General features: G+C 37.3%; 1 protein-coding gene across 1 annotated transcript in view; it reads right to left on the bottom strand.

Moving 5' to 3' along the window:
• Window positions 1-22,281, bottom strand: part of THADA (THADA armadillo repeat containing) — a 162,629-nt gene that overhangs the window by 99,555 nt on the left and 40,793 nt on the right. Inside the window, exons 26-27 of the mRNA XM_074166315.1 lie at window positions 10,389-10,478; window positions 8,876-9,007 (exon numbers count right to left, since the gene is read on the bottom strand). Coding sequence (XP_074022416.1) covers window positions 8,876-9,007; window positions 10,389-10,478 — 222 coding nt within the window. The remainder of the gene's footprint in view (window positions 1-8,875; window positions 9,008-10,388; window positions 10,479-22,281) is intronic.

Below are 22,281 nucleotides of genomic sequence, written 5' to 3'. Positions count from 1 at the left end.
GTCCAGAGAAGGGTTAACAAAGCCCATGAGGGGTCTGGAGCACAAGTCTTATGAGGATCAGCTGAGGGAGCTGGGGTTGTTTAGTCTGGGGAAGAGGAGCCTGAGGGAAGACCTTATCTCTCTCTACAGCTACCTCAAAGGAGGTTGTAGCGAGGTGGGGATCAGTCTCTTCTCCCAAGTAACAGGCGATGGGATAAGAAGAAATGGCCTCAAGTTGCACCAGGGGAGGTTTGGATGGGTATTAGGAGAAATTTCTTCACAGAAAGGATTATCAAACATTGGAACAGGCTGCCCAGGGAAGTGGTGGAATGGCCATCCCTGGAGATATTTAAAAGATGGGTAGACACGGTGCTTAGGGGCATGGTTTAGTGGTGGTTTTGGCTGTGTTAGGTTAATGGTTGGACTCGTTGATCTTAAAGGTCCCTTCCAACCTAGATGATTCTACACTGACACAATTTAAATGGCATCTCTTTTCTTGCATTCCCATCAAGAAATCTCAAATAACATCTCCAGGTAGCTAACCTCTAGGCTTATTTAACTATTTGTTGAAGTCACATGACGTCAGAGCCTCCTTTCATCAGTTTTTGGTTCACAGCATTCGAGAGAAAGAAAACCTGCTCTTAACTCAAGGTCACGTAAAAGAAAAATTTTCATTCACTACCATATTTCAGCTTTGTTAATTTCTGAAGTTACTACGATGTTTCACAACTGCAGAATAATGGAAAAAAAACCACAACCACCTACTACCAAAACAGTTAGGATAAAACACAACAAAGAATGTAGACAAACTACTTTGTTTTAGAAACTGTATCATTATTTTGAACTTGATGAAAGGGATGTTGAATACATAAATTAAGTCTCAGCACTTTGTCAAGTCTCAGCACTCTTCTGTAAGACAAGCTAAATGGTACTATTTGGCTACTTATCTTGACCAGCAAAGTACCTACTGACTGCCTAATTTTAAGGATGTAAATGAATAATACAATTACTTTACCAACCGTGTTGACAGTTGAGCACCCCATCATATTTTTTGCTGGATCATGTTTCAAATAAGAAGTAGCACACATCGAATTTTAACCTAGGAACCCAGCCACTGGCCCTCTTGAGTCGTCTGCAATACTGGAGAAAGATACTGTTGCTCTCAGTAGTCATGAACACCTCTCTGCTAGGCGGCACTTTTTTTCCTCTGAATCTGACACCTCCCTAGTTTGTGAATATTTCCTAAATTGCTTCAGATTATAATCTGCCAATGAGCAGCAAACAGATTGATGAACATAATAAAAACTGGAATACGGAATCAATAATGAATACCTAGGGGTTGTAATATTTCCCATCAGCACCACTTGAACATGAAAAGAATGTTTTCCCACAGCTCAAGAGAAAAGGCTGAGGAATATAGCAAAGAACATACAAGATGTAAAACGATATTTGGTTGATCAGAAGGTCTTTGCAGTCTTCTCTAGCACTAAAATTTGAACTTATTAAAAATGCAAAAAATGACAAACTGTTTACAGATGCTACAAAAATAGTCGAAAAACCTTCTTATTAATATATACTTACAGTGAACCATAAATATTTTTACAGATCAGTACAAATCACTATGCAATCAAGATTTCACAGAGAACAGACTATGAGTAGAAATGGAAGAATTCCAAGCCAGTCCCAACTCACAAAACAGGAGTTAGGCCCAGAGGAGAAACACATTCCCTCCTTCTCCCCCAGCCATGCAAAACTTCCATCTTAGATATCATGCAAGAGATTTCACACTACAAAATACAGTAAGAATCTAAAAAATGATGTCTGTTTTAGGGGTGTACATTGCTCCTCTTTCCAAATGCCTATGCCAGCTCATGTATTTTGGGAACCTTGCCTATCATCAAAAAGATGTCTGTCTTTGTATTGCAATGGCAGGTCTGCCTCATAAGCTTCCACAGCAAGCACAGGGCATTCCAATGGGTCAGAGCCTGCTCCTGGTATCACAGGGATTCCAAATAATAAATGATTGCAGAAGGTTATAATGCTAAGCAGTTATACTGATCAGACATTAGATTAAGAAGGGAAAAAAAAAAAAAAAAAGGCACAACAAAGGAAAAAACCAGAGACCAAAGACTGAGAAGATGTGCATGTGATATGGAAACCCAGGGAGATGCTTTTATAAACGACTGTGATCAAGAGCAGCTATTTTAATACAACAGTGCTACAAACAAACACATGTAGTTCTTTTCATCTAATATGAAAAGGCATTCCCACAAAAATCTCTTTGCTTATCAGACCCGGATAAGATTCCCAGTCTTACAGAAATGACAGTTGAAAACAGGCGAGTTTTAACATCAATTCACTTACTGGTGCCATGCTACACTAAAATAAAGGAAAAAGAGGAGAAAGGCAGAGGAAGAACAACCATTCAGCTATCTGGCTTGGCCACTTACCAAAAGATACCAGTATTTATCTTACAGAAAGTCAAATGACTGCTTTCTAGTCAGATAATACAGGATGATGCACTAAGCCCACATATGCAATCGTACATGTATGAAACAAAACAAAATTTAGGGAAACTGTATTTAAACAACTTATATAAACAGCAATTTTAACAAGGTACACATCAATTACTTCAGTCAAGCTCTTCCCAAACAAACTGAAGACATCTTGTTATCAGATCTCCTTAACTCCCCTATCTCTTGTGCTCGTTATTCAGTGTAAGGTTTTAAACTTACTTCAAAGTCTCACAGACACTTTTGATTTTACATTTGAATTTTGTTTATTTATTACTCCATCTTACCCCAGACTCAATTCCCACGAAGCCTATACAAGCTTTGTCACAGGGCTACAATAGAACCAGACCTGACACCTGATAAACCAGATATAATTTAACATAATTAAACACAACACGGGACAATGAAAGTAATTGCTTTTTTGAAAGAGGAACCCAAATACTCACATGCAAGTAACATTATTAATAAGTAAATATTTAAATTCACACAACCTTCTAGAATATTAATATTACTATGCTTGGGTCTTTTTCCTTAACATGTTTCCTTAAGAAGCGAGCTCTCACAGATTTATAAAATAATAAGACACAACTGTGACTCCTAGAGTGCCCCCGAATTCATGGTCAAGTGCTCCACTTCCCAAGAAGGTAAAATATACCTGGATCAATCTCACTTATTTAATACACATTTTTCAAACTGCCTAAAACATAGAATTCAATGATTTGCAACAAGAACCAGAGATACACCAGTGTGCTGGCTTTGACTGGGATAGAGTTGTTATTTTTTTTCCATAGTAGCTTGTATGAGGCTATGTTTTGGATTTGTGCTGAAAACAGTGTTGATAATACAGGGATGTTTTCATTATTGCTGAGCAGCGCTCACAGTCAAGGCCTTTTCTGCTTCTCACACCTCCCTGCCAACAAGTAGACTGGGGGTGCAGAACAAGTTGGGAGGGGACACAGACGGGACAGCTGACCCTGAATGACCAAAGGGATAAGAAGGAAGCAGGGGCTGTTCAAAGTTATGGTGTTTTGTCTTCCCAAGTAACCGTTACGTGGGATACAGCCCTGATTTCCTGGGGATGGCTGAACACCTGCCTGCCAATGGGAAGTGGTGAATGTTTTACTTTGCTTTACTTGTGTGTAAGGCTTTTGCTTTACCTATTAAACTGTCTTTATCTCAGCCCATGAGTTTTCTCACTTTTACTCTTCTGATTTTCTCCCCCATTTCACCAGGGGGAGTGAGCAAGCGGCTGCGTGGTGCTTAGCTGCTGGCTGGGGTCAAACCACAGCAATCAGTCAATGACAAAAGACAGCAAATAATGTAAATACAGTAAGTATCTCTGGAAACTGAAAACCCTATTTGGGGGATACAGTATTATGCAACATTGTAAGGTTGCTTCACTACATGGGGAAGATCTTAAACATTTTACTAATCAGAAAATGATTGAAAACCATTAATCCTTTGTACTAGGATCAAGCAGAGTGCAACTGAAGGTCTATTTTTGTATTTCCAGCACATATTTTTAAAGATAGACCCCAATTCACTTTGGCCAATAAAAACTGCAAAACAAAACTGATTATAAGAGATTAAAATTCAAGCTTGTATTTCTATTGGAAATTTGTATTTCGAGTAACAGTATTTTTTAAATAGCTTTCTAAGCTTGTTGGTATATGACAATACCAACTCCAAATAGCATTTTGTACAGAACAATTTATGGAATCTATATGTTATAGATTGAACCCCTTGGACTTCACTGAAGGAATCTGGTCTTTTATAACAGAAGCCTCTATTGTGCTTTTAAATTTTGACAAAAATCTTCTGTAATCTGCGTATTAGTCTGGACTGGCATCTGTTGAGATTTTAAAAATATTTTAAGTATAAGTCAACAAAACTTAGTGTATTTACACACTGAATAAAACCAAGAGTATCACATTACTGCTTTGGCAGGGGCATTGGACTAGATGATCTCTGAAGGTCCCTTCCAACCCCTACTGTTTTGTGATTACTTGTATGGAACTAAAGACTCATGGGGAATCACAGCCTCTAGGATATTTTTTGCCTTTTCCCCCAAGTTTGAAAGAAATTGGGGACAACTGTCTGCATCACTTCTTGCAGAGGGCCACATGCACATATGTAATTCTCTGCTAAGAAACATAAGGTGGGTCAAGTAACACGTTCAAAAAAGTCCACCTAATGCTTATGGTAACAGATCTTTAAAGTATGGCCTAACCCCTTCAAAAAGCCCCCAAAACCAAAGTCTAGCGAAGGAACATCATCCTGGCCCCACAGGCAAATGGCATGGCAGGATGGCAGGCCCCACAGCACTGCACAAGGATGCGATTCACCGGAACCTGCTGGGAGTGGGACACTGCGCTGGTGCCTGCGGAGGGCTCCCACGCAGCAGACGGGCATCACCAGTGCCACAGCACTGCTGCGGGAAAGGGATCACAGGGGGCTGTCCTGACATCTCACACCACTTAAAACACAGCTGAGTGTATTTTAAGAAATTCACCGAGCTGACTTTGTCAGCAGCCTAATAGGAGATTTCACAGAGCCCGTTCTGACAAACAAGCTGCGAAAGTAGTTAACTTCAAAGAAAAAGTGTACCAATAAAAAACATCATACCATCTTCAGTTGTCTTCTCTGCCTTTCCAAGACAGGGGATAACTAGATCAATGTAAACCCACATACCCTCTAGCAGATGCAACCAGCTCACTTAAATAACAGATTTATTTGAGTTTTCCTGTCACAGCTACTATGATAGCATTTGAGCTGCCAGTCTGCTCACAGATGACGTGTACTTCCCCCCTCCTTCTCCTTCTCTAAGTGCTCAGGGCAGCTGACGATGCTCCATCCTACAGCAAATTCTTCCTCACCACAAGTTTGTTTTCCTTGAATCTTAGTGTCTGTCATTAACTCACAGTCACAGTAATTTGTGTATTAATGACAAGCTCACTCGAGTGCAAAACCAAAACAGCACCGTATCAGTTTGGGGCAGTGGATGGAAGTGGGCAGGAGGGGGAAGAGAACAGCTGTAAAGGACTGGTGCCACTTACCCTGGTCACCAACTGAGAACAGCACCAGGGGATTTTGGAATTTAGCTCCTCCATTTTACAGAAAGACACAAGTTACAAAATTCTGCACAAGAAAATAGTGTCTATTTCATAACTGTGTAAATTTCATAGAAAGACATTCTATTTCACATTTCTATTTAAATTGACCTGAGACAGTGAGTTTCTTCAATGACTTGCAACACAATATACCTAGAAGCAACACTGCTTTGAAATCTGTCATTTGACAAAGTTTCCAAGGGGAAATTTCACTAAGAATTAAAAACAGTTTTGTCAAGTGGAAGACAAGGCGCATACACCCAACAAGTTTTAAAAAAAACCTTACATTGTTGGACATTTTAAAGCTAATTTTTTAAAAACTTCTTAGAAGATTAAAAAGTTACACTCCTAAATAGGGCTAGACTTCAATCAGTGAAAGGTATCCAAGTCAATACAGCAATACACATTTTACTGCTTCAGAGCATTCAGCCCAGAACATTTAACACTGAACAAACGCTCCGTCAATGCCATGGTACAAGAGGACAGAAGATAACTCAAATTTAGATCACTCTGAAAAGATTACAGGTCTTTGAAAGGGGGAGGGGGAGGCAAAAGGGAGGTTATGTTTTTGTTTTATACTTAAAACATTACCTCCCGATTACCTCCCTTGTTAATCAGAAACATTCTGTGCATTCCTTCATCTTAGAAAGTAACCATTCAAGCAGACCTATCTAGCTCTTAAAGGAAAAAAAAAAAAAGTGAGGTAATAAGTTGTGAATCAAAGTGTTCCCTTCCAAATAAAACATCTGCAAGGGGAAAGGGGAAAAAATAACTTTTAATAGAACTGCAGATAGGTAATCAAATGCCCTAGTTCAACAGGGAGTAACAAGTATGCGCACAGAGATTGAGATTTGTCCTTGTAGCATTTAATCCTACTCATATTGGGCAATTCATCTCAGCACGGTCAGAGCAACCACATCTCTACTCCCACTACATGGAAAATTCCACTCGGGCTTAAGTGAAACTCTTCAAAAGCCCCATTTGAATTCTTCCTGCTAAACCCAGTTTTGTTCAGAGAACTGCTCATTCGCTTGCAGACACAGGAAGCATTCTGTTCATCCTCTCAGAGCAATAAATGAATGCCACTTCACTGTGGGTTGAACTCTGGAAAGAGCCTGAAGATCAGTTATGGGTTACATTCACCTTTCCTCTCTTCCTACTGCATAAGTAGTACCTTTCCTTGACAGTGGTACAGCAACAGTAATGTAAAAGTCTCACAGTAAAAGTATGGCAATCAAATGTTATAATTGCATTGGGCTACCATGCAATTATACGTATATGTAGATACTACACTGATCAATTCAAAGGAACAGTTGATACACCCAATTTAATGCTTCGTGCATAGGGCCTTTGTCACCAGGCCTTCTCTTTGACATTAAGTGGTTACTTCACAACAATCTTCATTACCACCTTCTAAAGAACAACCAAAGGAACAGGAAATAATTTTATTGTTGTTCATCTGTTTCTGTAGAATACAAAATAGGAAAGGAAATAGAAGGGAAACCAGCAACATATTTATCTTACCCAGGTAAATGACCCCTATGTATTCCAACTAATGCAGTCAGAGTGAACTGAAAATGGTATCCACAGAACAAGGGCATAAGAGCTGTACACAGAAATACAGCCAGTAACAGCGCAGTCAGCAGAAAAACACACATTTCCCCCTGCAGAATCCTTGGTATTGTCCCCTGCCAACCATAAAAAAAAAAAAAAAGCCAATGCTTTGCTAAGTGTCTTTACACCCACATACAATTTTCTGTCTGAAATACATAAGAATTTTATTCTAATCTTATAGCTGTAACCACAGCACTTACTGCCACATTCAGTGGAAAGGTAACACAGAAAACATCTTTATCTGTCACACTACTCTTCAGGAGCACAGTTAAAGGAAGGTAGATCCAATCATACAGGTCTCTTTAAAGATTTTATTGGGTTTTTCTCCCCAGATCTTCTGAATGGGTTTTAATAACCTCAAGAGAATAAGCTAATTAAACGTTAAGAGTTCTTCTGCTGGTGTATGTACCTTGCCTAAAGTAGTGGTCTTAACATATATAAAAGGACAAAACTCAAAAGCTATAAAAGCTTATCAAAAGTTAATCTATTACCATTATCAGAAACTATGCTGAAATATTGTATTTTTAAAAAAATGAAAAGATAAATAAGCATTCTCCAGTGTATTAACAAGACATAAAAACAGAGCTAATCAATGATGTAACCAACAAATACAGTTTTAAACATTTCCCAAAAAAGTATTTAAGATTCAAATACGGCAGAAAACCAGACATTTTCAATTGTTAAATTCAGTGCATTCAAAAACTCTTACTACAGGTTTTTTCCTTTAAGAAAAAATGGTAGGTTACTATTTATTTTTGAAAATTGAAAAAACCATAGTAAGAAGCAAGAGATACATCTGCCGTGAAGAATAAGCAGAGCTATTATTATTTTCCAACATAAAGAGTAGTTTAAAATAAAAATTGGCAGATCTTATGATAACAGTAACTTTATCTTTTTTCACTAGTAAAGGAACAAGATTAAGTACGGAACTTTCTCACCGTATTGCTCTGAAGCTTTCACATAGATAGCAAGACTTCCTCTCAAATACTGATTATGCTCACTTCTCCTCACCCACCACAGCACTGCCCCCTTATCAGGCTCTCCATTGCACACCAGTGGTAATAGAATAGCAAGTGTTATCTGCAGAGTATCTTGATAACCACCATATAAGTGCAAGTTACATTGTATAAAAAACTTAAGAAGTAATTTTAGAAATATATTAGATATTAAATATATCCATATCTTTATCTAGCTATATATGTAAATATTTACATACACGGATGGATACTGAGATGTACACTTACACAGATCTATAAATCTATAGGTTAGTCATTACATTTGCATGTTACAAATAATCATTCTGCAGGAATGAAAAACCCATCAGAATTTTGCACAGCAAATTTTGCATTGTTAAAGTCAGTCAAGCTCATCTGTTTTCACCCAGCCTCTCTGTGGCAGCAGTCATGCTGTACAGCATTTGCAGGTGAAGATTTACAAACAAGTCATACAATGGCTTGCATGAGCTGAAATTCTTTCTATGCTAAACAAGCATTAATAATACAGGGAAATCCAATCAATGACTATTAGTTTTTCCTTTAAGAGTTAAAGCTGAAGAGAAGCTTAAAAAGGCATTTTATAAAAAAAAAAAAAAAAAAATAAAATCCAAAGATTCCAAGAAGAACTCCCATCACATGAAAAAACACCACAAAATCACCTTACCTTATAATAAATGGGACAAACGGTGCCATGCTGAGCGCTGAGTAAGTGCCATCCATTGGAGATGGATACAGCCTTCCCAGGATTAAAAGCAAAAGGAACAGACTTGGATGGATTTTCAGCTCCTCAGCTTCACTAAATAAAAAAGTGATAAGAAGCATTTGGTGAAAAAAGCATCCTCCTTCATGCTAGTCTTGAGACTCTTCCACACACAATACCCTCCTGCATTTCTGGTTCAAGGAGATGTGCTAAGGTGATTATTGCAAAAAAGTGCAAACCCTGCTGGGATCAAACGTGGCATCCAGTTCTCTTGTGGCACCACTGTGGACCCCTGTATGAAGGCACTTAAGCCTGTGCTGCCTTCACTTTCCAACATTATCCCAAGCCTCCTTTATTCCTAATAATGGTAAGCTGCCTTCACTTTTAAATAACATTAAAAACCAGCACAGGTAATTTTTCTCTACAAACGGAGAAAGCTGAGTTATAAAAAGATGGTTAAGAAAGTCTTTTCCTCAGTTTGGAAGGAAATGTGTATTTAGTAAATAGCAGGCTTTATTAAAGAATAGTTCTTGTCATTGACACCAAGAGGCTACTATTCATACTGTAAAAACAATCAGAAATCCAAGTCAAAATTAACACTTCTTGATTTAGTTAATGATTAATGATAAGATACAAGCCTTAATGTGCATTGAAAAAAGCATTCAACGCCCATGTTTCAGGCAGCAGCTTTCAATCTTTTTCAGTTTAAAGACTTCCCACAATTTTCCAGTGATGACACTGTCACCTTTCAAAACGTCAGGTAAAGCAGACCACTGCATGGAATACACACGCTATTTTTTCTTAGAGCAGAGACTGCAAAGCATGCAATGACTGGTGCAACTCCTGCTCCCAAGTATCCATCTCAGGCCCATTAAACAGACAGCTGAACCTCACCCATAAATCAACTGCTGAACTTCCGCAGTTTATACCATAGCATTTTAAGAAAAAACAAAGCCAGTGCTGGTTTACTTCAAAAGTTCATGAACCTGGGGGTAACAGCATCAGCGTCATCCCAAATGATATCATTTGCATTGATCAAATTGGAGTGCTCAGCCACTATTTGTGGAGTCCTTAAAAAGAGATCAAGAGCCTTCCCCAGAGTCAGTGTATCACAGGCTGGAAAGTGTTCATTTACGGTTACACGAGGCCTATGACCCAGTATCATTTAAAAATGTTAGGAAGTCTCATCGTTAAACATGAGACAGACAAACACCCAGTTTCTGTCTTTCCCTGAAAAATATACTTTCTTTAACATCTGATCCTAGGAAGGCAGCAACTGCTAATTACTCAACAGTAGTTAATACTCCAGAGGCTTACTGCAATGTGCAAAAGTAGATAAAAAATGCCTTAGCAAAAGATACTAGTAGAACTATATTGTTTCAAGAAGCACTGATGAAAACAGCATTAGGGTATATGTGACACATCTCAGTTTAACCTTTTCATTGCACTTTATATTTCAAAGCTTTCTCGGTCTTACCTGTTCAAAGTATTGGTTACAATCTCCAACTGCTTGAGAAGGAAAGGATAAAGACTTGGAAACCGAGAGAAAAACTCCCTTCCCGTCATTCTGCAGAAGAGAATAAAGACGAGCTACCATTAGCATTCTGCAGTAATTAGTTGTACTCAACATACTTGTTGGATTTCAGATCCAGTGAAGTCAGAGTGCCAGAAGAACCATGCACACGTGATGAACTCCTTTCAAACAAGGCACAATGTTTTCATTAGAAATGATGATACAGCGTAGTTTACACAAGTTAAGTAACTGTCTGTATGTGTGCATACTAACACTTTGTCAGCTAAACTGGTCGGCCCTTTTTGGGAAAAAAGGGACCTTAGCCCTTTAATCACACTAAAAAGAAAAGATACAGCAGCTTAAATCCTGATACTATTTTAACAACATTCTGGTTGAACAAGGGAAGACTACACTTGCTTTAGTATGGCTCATGTACTAAATAGCTAATAAAATATATTTAATATACATGTACTAACAGATGCTTATACTTTACTGCCTCTGAAAAGCATCGCAATTAAGTAACTCGAAGATCTGTAAAACACAGTGGCAGAAGTGTCTGACCTCCCATTAGCTCTCTTTACACAATGCTGCTTCCAGCATATGGCAGTGGTGACGTTTCCAGGCCACGTTTTCACTTGTGTAGATGTAGCAAACCACATTCAAAACAGAGCAATGTAGCAATACCTACTGAACTCATCCCTAGCCAGAATTAGTAAGGCAGCATAGTTCAAGCCACAACAGCAAATCAATCCAAGCTAAAAAAAGACAAGTAGAAATCTTCCATATTTGTTTATTTTATAACCCTTTGATCATCTAAAGGATGGCTTCATGGTTTATAGGAAACCATTTAGCATCATCTAAGCAAGAAACACTTAAATGTTAGAGTGGGGAGGTTCTAATTAGACATATATGCTATGCAGATAAAATAGACTTCCTTTAGAAATAAATAAATAAAAGGCCATCCATTTAGAAGAAGAAAGCCGACTGTAGAGTTTGCTTGCCACATGATCAACCAAGACAAATAAGTACATGTTAGCGCAACTCCAACACAAAGCTTCCAACTAGCAGATAGATCCAGGTCTAGAAAAATAACATGATGAGACAGCAAGATTGAGTGTGTGTAAAAATAAGCATACCAAAAAAAAAAAAATCACGCAAGAGTAAATCAGCACACGGCAAACACCAGCACAGCTTCTTCCAGCGCTCAGTAACATGCCTTCGCCACAGGCCACACAATAAACACGGCAAATCCAGATCGCTAGGTGGAAACAAATGTTCAAACAGAGTACAGGAAGCTTTCTCTAGGCACGCAAGAACAGTACAGCAAATTGCTGTAACTAAAACCATGACCAAGGATTCTGCAAGAGCTGCTATAACTGCAAAAAAGATTTCTGTTAAAAAAACTTAGATGGAAGCATTCAAACCGTGACTGAATATAAACTGAAGCACTAATGATGATGGTTTAAAAACATCACTACTGATAATCACTGGCTATTTAAGCAGAAACACACATGTAATTTCCTGACAACGAATGCTGCTAATGTCCCATACTCAGATTCCAAAACTTCACTTTTCCAGTTCATCTAAAAGCTTCTTCAAAACAACTTAAATTTTCCACATAGACATTATTTAACAAACAGAAGATGTAAAAGTCAGAGACAACACAAACCATAAGATCTTGATACATAAGTAAATGCCAAAGAGCCCATCTTACCAAGCTTTTATATGTGAAAAAATAAGAACTCAATTTTTTTTATTTTTAAAAAATAAAAAAATGCTGTGAAACCTCCACCTCTTGTGCCACTGAATGCATCAAGCAAAAGTAGAATTGGGATTAAATTTCCTATGGCCTGTGCTTAGAGGTGTAAAATTATGTGCAAGTAACATCTCACACAACAAGTAATTTTGAACAGGCCCATTTTTAATTTATTGAAATTCAGTAACCGAGTTTGAATCAGTATTAAATAACAGGACTGAATATTCTTACAAAGCCTTACAATTCTTTGTAATTAGTGTGGTTTCATGAATCTTTTTGACAGGGAAAGAAAACGGTAACTACTGAAGTGGGCAACTTACATAACCTCCCACTTGGTTTACAGGTTACATGAGGGGAGAAGGCATTCTAATCAAAACCATCAATCAGCAGTATCTGCAGAAGAGATGCCCAAAGACACCTTTTTTTTTTTTTTTGGGGGGGGGGGGAAGCCACAACTGTCTGAGCAGACTGGTTGTTGAGGGATGATTTCAAAGGGCTGCCAGTTCTGAGAGTGAAGAAGAACAACTACGCATTAGCAGAAGGGCTGCAAAATGAGAAGGCATTCTCAAAAATAGAGAGAGTGCAAATCCAGTACCTGGAGATGTCAAGGCAGGGAAATGTGCAACTGCAGAACGAGCAAAAAGCAAAACAGCTACAGGTAGAATAAAATATGGAGATATTTAGAGGTTTCATTTCTGATTACTGACCATGCTTGTTGCTCCTGGAAACATGTACCTTTTATTGGGCACGCACAAGTATCTGTGTACAGTAACTGAGACTGGAACAACAAAAAAATGCAACGGTTCCGCTTCTCAAAAATGTTCATAACACTAAGCCACATATTTTCTATTAATTTTATCAAAAACTATACTGCTTTAAAAAAATAATACCAGCACTAAGATTTGGCTCTTGTTGTGTTAGAAATATAGACTCACTCATGCATGTCCGTACTCACAAATGTGAGTTAGGCTTCATAATTAATAAGCTATCCATATCTTTAAAAGAACATAAGTCCTTGACATTCCTATAAAGGAATACGTCAATTAAATGTTAACTAGAACAATCCAAAAGTCACTGCTAGCAGTTTTCATGGAATAAACTTTTTCATCCTTTTCTAAAATATATCTGACAAGGAACAATAGATTTAAATTAAAAATACAGATAACTATCTTTCCATTAGTCACCGACACAGTTCAAACACAGATTTTTGGCAATGTAGCTACCATAATTAAATCCTTAAACCCAACATTTTGCAGATCACAGGATTTTAGATTTATTTACTCTAAAACATGTTTATAAGACAAGTAACTGGGAAGAGCCTTAACACACTAATATTTTTCCTCAGGTCCAACTGAAATTATTCTTATATTGCTTTGGAGCTCATCCTTGACAGTATGTTCTACCACAGGCTCTGTAATAGTATTTTCTTTTTTCCTGTTAGTAACCCTAAGTAGTGCAATTTCACAATCCAGAATTTCAAATGGGATTACTGAGACCTAAACAATGGACTAGTTCAAGGTTATTTACTGAAATAGGAAGTACTGTTACAAAACAGAAAAGTTATCAGTGGGTTGATGATGCTTACAATAAAATCCCTCTCCCCAGTGCAAAATGTCGTTTAAGTATATAGTTAAAATGATGCTTAGCGTCAAAAGGCCAAGAGATAAACTAATAGAAGCACTCATATCCTCCTAAATTCGTTTATAAAATTAATTTGTAAAGCTGTATACATGCAAAACACTGTGATATATAAATAAGAAGATGCAATATTTACACATCAGATAATTTGCAGTTTAACAATGTTAATGCTTTGTCATATGCAAGCAATTCTGCAGAAAAGCCAGATGACCAAATTAGAGTACAACCCATGCATAAAAGTTTCGATTTTGATGGCTAGAGACAGCAGTCATATTTAGCATTTCTCCGAACACAGACTGACCAAGAGTGTTTATGTAGAAAGGGAGACATATGTGAGTTTCTTTCCCATTTTCACTCAGGTTTCCCACCTTAAGAGATGTTCCATTAACAAAACACAGTCACACAGAGGTATCTTCTCTACCATTCCATACAGAATCAAGCTACACCCACCACTCCTAATTATTCTCTGCCTGTCCTTGAGTCAAACATCTTCATCTTCTCCAGAGTCTATTTAAGAGCAAAAGAAGGTTGTGATGACAGCAAGAAAGATATTCCACAGAACATAGAGTTCATATAAATTGGCAAGAAGTTTCTCTGAAGGCTTGTGATGCTAAAAAGGACAGAATCTGTTTCCTAGCAGTAAGCATGTGGAAAACAACAATGAATCACAGCTAAATTACAAAAAAAATCAACAACTAGTTGTAGTAGTAAAATTTAAAACAAAAGACATAATTGAAATCAGAACTGCAAATCTATAAAACTTAAAGGAAAAGTCTATTTTAAGCATGAACAGGAATATAGTTTGCAGTGTTAATAAATGTTTCTTTAGGAAAAATGCAAAAAACAGTTTTACTTTTCTCTGAAATAACCTAAACAAGAAGCCCTTATTATACTCTTGTCAGTTCTTCCATTCATTTAGTACTGGTTCTTTGGCTTTATCACTTTTCAGAGTAGAACCTCGGGTGGCTTAAACTAAGCTAAAGATCACATACTTACAAGTTTTCATTTCATCTGCTTTTCTTGTAAAGACATTCAGTATCATCAAACTTCTAGAACCAAATTCATAAATGCCACTGAGAACTGTGACATCTCTGGTCATTTTATATTATGTTTGTCCGAGTAGTGAATTGATGCTGCATAATGCAAGGATTAGTATCTGTGTTTATATAACCTGTGTCTTTCTAAATAAATATTCCATCTTTATGCATAATAAGTGTGTGTATTATTTAACCGCATTTAAAAAAGTACATTTAAGAATAAAACCATGGATGTTGCAGTGTTTTTTTAAGCTGTCCTGTACACTTAAGAGAATACTCCAGGAGATTAAAATTCTGCTGTGACACTGGGGCACATGTATCATTTTACTGCAACATGTGTCAAAGATTACCTGCTTCTGTTCTTTCATTTATTTTTCAGAAGAACTGAACACTTTATAACCTTGTACACTGCTTTTAATAACTGACATGTTAAAGAACATTTGCAGTAAACAGGTTCATATTTGAGTTTAGCATAGGTGAGATTTAAAGATAATAAATCTTCTAAGGGCAGCAAGGTGCTCTTTTTGGACATAAATATTGCTAACATCTCAAGTCAGTTGACAAATGCATGGTCAGATCTGTGACGGGGAAAAAATAAGAAGAATTTTTTTAAAAAGGACAAATAGAACTGGAATTTTTAAAAAAAAAACAATATACACACTACAAAGAATGTAGTTTTCATGAAATTGTGTAAATCATCTTTTAATTGTCTCCTGTAAAATTTACTGTTGCTATGCCAATCCTTACATTGGAATCATTAACCATAATATGTCAGCTGATTCTTTATGTTAAAGAGCAGTAAAGCAGAAACAGAATCCAATTTCCTCCTTGCACTGCAAGGACAATTGCTGATGAAATCATTTAAAAACTAGGACTGACTTTGACAAAACTGCCATTCAAAATGACAGATTTATGAAGATAATCCACATTCTATGTGTTTGCTTCTTTTGCCTTCCTTAAACTATGAAAAAAACCATACAGTTCTCCTGAATGTTATCTCAACAAATGAAATGTTTGAAATCTGCAATTTTTTTTACTCAAAATTTTCTTCAAAATAAAAAGCAGGGCAGCCCCTGCTTGGAGCAGAGATCCAGTTCTCATATGGTTCCTCCACAGCTAAAAAACTCATGGGCTTTCTGGGAGACACACAAACCAGCAGGAAAGAGACAATATCCCGCAATGCAGTCTGAGGAAATAGCTACACAAGGTCCATGGTGAAACTAGTTTTAGTTTAACAGACTAAACTCTGGTGCAATCTCTATGAGTGACAATGAAGTCTGACACGCTGCAACTGGCATAGGCAATTACATAAAATGGGTTAGTTAGAGAAGGAACAGGACTTAAAGATCCCAAAAGAACATCCTTCAAGTCAGTTATTGGTGGACCTAATCTATTGTTGGCATCAATATTATTATTAGTTTCATTGAAGACCATAGTAAAAGAGTCAGGAGCGTACCATTGAAAATCCATCAATGAAACAGAAGTTATGAGGCATTGTCTGTAGAAAGGGAAGATTAAAACACTATGAAACAAAGCTGGGTATCTTGAGGACACAAATACTAGAACAACATGAAATTAATAGCAGATAAAAAGACTGCATATACAAGGACTGAATAAAAAAGTATGTTGAGCTTAGGAGCTCATCAGCTGGAAATAGTAAAAGGATTCAAGCATCTCAGGTGGTACTTTGGATCCCTTATCCAGAGGACAAAGGGCAAACGTGATTCTGTAACACAACCCTGATAGAGTCAGTACGGACAAGAAAGTACTAATGCCACTCTCCAACAATCGGGTAGGACATAAACTGGAATATTTCATAACTAACTTCCAGCTAAGAGAGATGCTTAAAAAAGGCTGCTCATGTGAACAAGGGAATAGAAATCAAATTTGCTGAGAGGAGGTTTAAAGTCCTCAGCTTGTTTCGTCTGGCAAAATTAACACAGATGGGATATATGACTGGCATCCACAAATACCTCAAGGGAAGCATCAGGAGGGAAAATAAAGGACTATGCTGGCATAAGAACAAATGAATATTAAATGGCCATGAATAAATATACAGTACAAGTTAAGTTTCTAACGAACAAAGCAGCAAGATTCTTGCGAAGTTTTACTTGGGAAGGTGGCATTCAAGGATTCTTCCTGCAGAAACAATGGGAAAAAGCAAATTGTTTTTAAGATGCGACTTGATCAGTTTATAAAAGGAACAGCATAGCAAGTTTGTTTATGAAAAGAACTGGATCAATGTACCAGCAGGACCCTTACTACCCTGTGCTCCTGTGATTTTCTGACATGCTCGTCTGCATGGAAATTCCAGCCCTTTCTTTAAGATAAACACATGAAGTTCAACTAGTGCTGAACTGTTGCTGATAAGAATTATATAAAAATTAGCAAGTGGTAATTTTCAAATCTCAGCCTTGATGTCATCAGACTAGACTGTATGCGAGCAGATTCCAAAATGCACACTGAACGAGTACAGAAAATTTTCTAGAACTTCCTTTCAGAAGTTCCAGACACTCAGTGATCACCCTTAAAAACTTGCTTGTGAAAACACTTAAGTGAAATACTCCTTTTTAAAAAAAACTGAAGTCTGCAGCGTTGTTTCTGAAAGCATGAACAGGTGGCCCACACCCCAAAAAACAAAAAACCTCCAAAAGATTTGCAGTTTTCATTTGACTTGAGAAAAGAGGACCAGAATCTTAAATTTATCCTAAGGTGACTCATTACAGTCAGCTCATGGATGTAATCTGCAAATTCCAGAGCAATCACCATAACTGAAGTTTGGGAAGAGAGCATACATGCTACTGAAAGGCTCCAAACTTGTCAGGTTTCAGAGTTTCACATCCATAAAGTTCTAACTGACAGAGAAATCAACCTAAAGAAACTTGTCCATAAATGCAGAGAATCCAAGAGTCTGGTGAGCACTCAAACAGATGAAACTCAAACAGATTTGTGACAACTGATAAAACAATTCTCGTAATTTTAAAATCATTCTTGGAATCTGTTCTTTCTTATTTTTTAAGGAAAGCAGTTAAGCTACATTTTTATTAAGGCAGAAAACTTCAAAATGAACTACAAAATTCTGTACTTGTCAAATGGGTTCAGCTTCACTCAGCTTTCTCATTTGGAAGCTGAGAGAGTACAGCTTGGATAAACAAAGCATTCGGGCTGGACCACTAGGCCCAAAGGGTATCAATGGTTTAGTGTTTGGTTGTTGGCTGGTAACCAGTGGGATACTCCACAGGTCAGTTCTGGGGCCCCTACGTCCCTCAACATTTTTATCAACCACTTGGTTGATGAGATAGAAAGCACCCTCTGCAGACCTGTGGACAACACTGAATTAGTGGGAGTGGATGAAACACCAAACAGTAGAAGTTCATTCTAGACAGAGCTTGAGAAACTTGAGGGTTGGGGCCAACAGAAACCTCATGCAGTTCAACAAGGAGAAACACAAAGTTTTGCACCTGGGCTGAATAACCCTGAGGATCAGCACAGGCAGAAAACCAACTGGCTCAGTAACAGCCCCACGGGAAAGAACCTGGGGCTTACAGAGGATGCCAAGCTCAGTATGAGCCAACAGCACGTCCTTGTTGCAAACAGGGCAAACCACATACTGGACTATGTTCATCAGGATGAATGCAGCAGCAGATCATGGGAAGTTATTACCCTCCTCTATTAGGCAGAGTGAGGCTGTACATTGGATCCTCCATCCATTTTTGGGTTGCAAGGCTCAGAAGAAATTAGAAGAAACAGGAGGGCATCCAGCGAACAGCTGCTCAGATGGACAGGGCCTAGAGTACATGCACTATGAGAAGCTGAAGGAGCCAGGTTTGTTCTGTTTGACAAAGAGGAGGTCTAGGGAAGATGCAACAGCAGACTACAACCACTTGAAGGAATCAAAGATTAGAAAGCTGAACTTCTTGCAGTAGTTGCAGACAGTATAAAAAGGACCAATGCTCACATATCATAGCTTGGGAGTTCTAAACTGGGCAACAGGAAAAATATTCTGCACTTAGAAGGGGGATGAAGCACTGGAACATGTTGCTCAGAGTGGTTGTGAAATCTTCATCCATAGCAGTTTTTAACTCATCCAAAGCCACTGCTGACCTGATCTGGCGTTGCTAACAGTCATACTTTGAATGGGAATCAAACAAATAGGAACAAGAGATCCCTTCACAGTTTCTGTGATTCCACTTAGCTATTTCCCACACCAGCACCATGGTTTTAATCTTGTCTTCTTAACAGACCAGTGTTTTCCTTGTCTTCCTGTATTTGTTGGCTATCGCTAGCTACAGCAATTCCAGTAAACAAAAGCTCTTGCTAAGAACAACAAAATTCTTCAGATTTACCCGGTGTTCAGTAAGTCAGTAACTTAGTCTTCAGTTCAGCACAAAGTATTATTTTTGCCACAAGGTACACTAGTATTTAAAATACTAGCTTGATGTGAAATAAAAATAGCCATTTAAAATTTTGTTTAATTCAGATATAGTATATCTTTATGAAAGCTCTTTATTAGCAGTCCCTCTGGACGACAATCAGAGAATCATTCCCATTCTTAGTAAGAGGCAGAGACAATAGCAACAGGCAAGTTCCTTTAGAAATAAAGATTATATATAAATTTTAAAAGTTTGTTTTGGATAATTTTGTTTTAAAGCACATACCTAAGAGTTAAATTCCTGAAATTGTATCCTGTCTCAGGACACATGAGAAGCTGCTTTGAGACAAACATTTCACATGCATAAGAGAATTTTAGTGCACCCACAGAAGACAAAACGGCCATGCAATTTTTGGGGGAGGCTTGAAAAGCCGCAATGAAGCTTGGAAAAGACAACTGGGGGGAAAAAAAAAAAAAAAAGGTGTGATACATCAGCTAATAAGCCCAAGAGCAAGGATACAAAAGATCACTTGTTTTTCTAGACCTAACATGATACAGGACACCTCTTCAGTGACAAGAAGGGACAACTTTTCTATAACCATGTCAAGTTAGTTACAAAAAAACAATTCAGATTTCATTTTTACCCCACATGAAACAAAAAACACTATGAAAGGGAGAGAAGACTCACTATAAAGATGTTGGGTTTGCACCTTCAATACAGATGTGGTCACTTTGCACCTTCAATAAACCTAACATTTGTTTTGTTAAGAATTAGAAAATACTTAAATCCCAGAACAGTAAGCAAAATAGTTTAAGCTCACTGACTTGAAAAAACATTCTTTTATGCTACAGAGCCCTAAAATAAATACTTACAAAGAACTAAGAATATGCCACTATATCTTGGTTTTCATTTTCCTTCAGATAGAAGTGCTAGAATAAACATTCTTACTAGTTTACGTTGCTGTGTTTTTATGAGGTTAATAACTGAACTGTCAATCAAGGCCTGTATAAATACAGTAGTTAAATACCTTCTGCTTGAGAAGCACTTTTTATAAGAGAGCTGGCCAAGATTTCCAAAGGACTGCATGGTCTAGTTTACTTTGATCTCTTTTAAGTACAAGTTTCTTTATACCTCTTGTTTTGCTATTTATTATACCCTTTGTGTAATCAGGTACAGAAAGAGCACCTGTGTAAAACAAATACTTGAGGAAAAGTGTGACTGAGAGGAATAATTATGCAACACAGTTCACTAAAATAACTCATGTAGGCCTCTTCCAGGAGCACTTTTGTTGCCATACAAGCGTACTACATACCAGCAGGAGAAGTGAGTGTACAATGGGCTCAGAATAAAAATAGGGGAACATCACTTAAACCCAACATCACAGATACAACCTGGTACCTATATCAAGACATTAATCCACACCATACTTTTTACATGCATATATACAGACACATTTGTGTATGTATATCAAATATATATAAAACTCAGTTTAAAATAAAATACATATATTACATATAATATATAAAATAATAATTTTAAACCAACTTTTCTTAGAAAGTTGAACTCTGTACATGCACGAGGGCACACATCTGTGTATGTACATACGTATCTATATAAACACACACATATAAATAAAATTAAGATGATTCTATGATTATATGATTATATATCTCTAGAAAGTCTGCGAGAACTCTGCTCAACCACTGCATATATAACTATTGTCTTTAATTTCTTGCCACAAATTTAGCATTGTGAATTTTACCTCCAAACAACCCACACACCTTCTCTCTGTCTGGGAGTATTCTGTGAAGAGTAACTGCTTTTTACTCAGTATGGTGAAGTTAATGAATAAGGGATGCGTACATTATACATGGAACAAAATAGAATAATTATATCAATTCATATTAATGAAAACTTTTATCACTACAGAAGAAACTAAATTACCTACTCATGTGGTTAGGTTTACAATAATTTCTGTTTGATCAAATGCATTTTACTCACTCAGTGGAAACAAACATTATGTCTGTAATTTATTTGAAACAAATGAATAGACTGAAGTTACCTCAGGCCAACACACAAATTTTCAGGATGTTTCACTTTGAGTAAACTCTCATTCAGGTCACTTTACCATGTTCATCCTCCTATTTTGTGGCTCTGACTTAAGACATCATGTTATGAAGATCCTCCCTGCTCAGGAGAGCACAGATACACACTTGCACACCAGTGCTTTAAGTGCAGGTTTAAGCCCCAAAGATTTGACTGTGGGATTTATGTGGGTTAATGTTTTTCTGAATCTGTATCTACAAAATAAAACCCTGAAGTCAAGTTGGTTCTGTAGATTTTAGGCAGACATAGATACTCACATTGTATTCCTAAAATCAGCAGAAATCATATAGACACAGAGCATCCTCAACCTCAAGAACAATCCATATTTTCTGCCACAGGGAATTTTAGATAGTTTTAGATTAGATTGTAAAACTAACAGAATAATTGAAGCAATAACACAGAGTGAAACAGATTTTAGGACCTTGTTTTCAATTTGCGTCTGTTTCTACACAAAGCTTTCATAAATTTTACCTTCAATTTACAAGTTAATAGCACCTTATGATCATTATTCCTATTATAAAAGCACTTAGAAATAGGAAGCCTATTCAAAATTATGTTTAAACAAGCATATTGTTATTGAACTATTAATCAGTAAAAGCCGTAACGGTTATCTGAGTCAGTCTGAACTTTTGCTTGTTTTCTTGAGACAGTTCTGAGATTAAGTCGTCTAAATCTGTCAAAGTCAATAAAAAAAAAGAGCCAGAGCATTGAAAACAAAAAAGTTGAGCAAAATAAATGTGGCCTGGTTTTGGCAGACAGAAGGGAGGAGAGAGATTTCTTTTTAACAAAAACAACCCCCTCACAAGACAATGTACTGCACCAAATCCTGAATAACTACTTTGCTAGCATTCACTGGAACAACTAAGGTGGCACCGAGGGAACAGGTTGCAAAACATGGCACAGAAGGAGCTGGAGGAAAAGGATCAGGGGCATTTAAATGGCTTAGT

Source organism: Numenius arquata, chromosome 2 (assembly GCF_964106895.1).
Source record: "Numenius arquata chromosome 2, bNumArq3.hap1.1, whole genome shotgun sequence".
In the NCBI taxonomy this organism is placed as follows: domain Eukaryota; kingdom Metazoa; phylum Chordata; class Aves; order Charadriiformes; family Scolopacidae; genus Numenius; species Numenius arquata.
The sequence above is the reverse complement of the archived record's forward strand: the minus strand, read 5'-3'. Positions and strand labels throughout refer to the sequence as shown.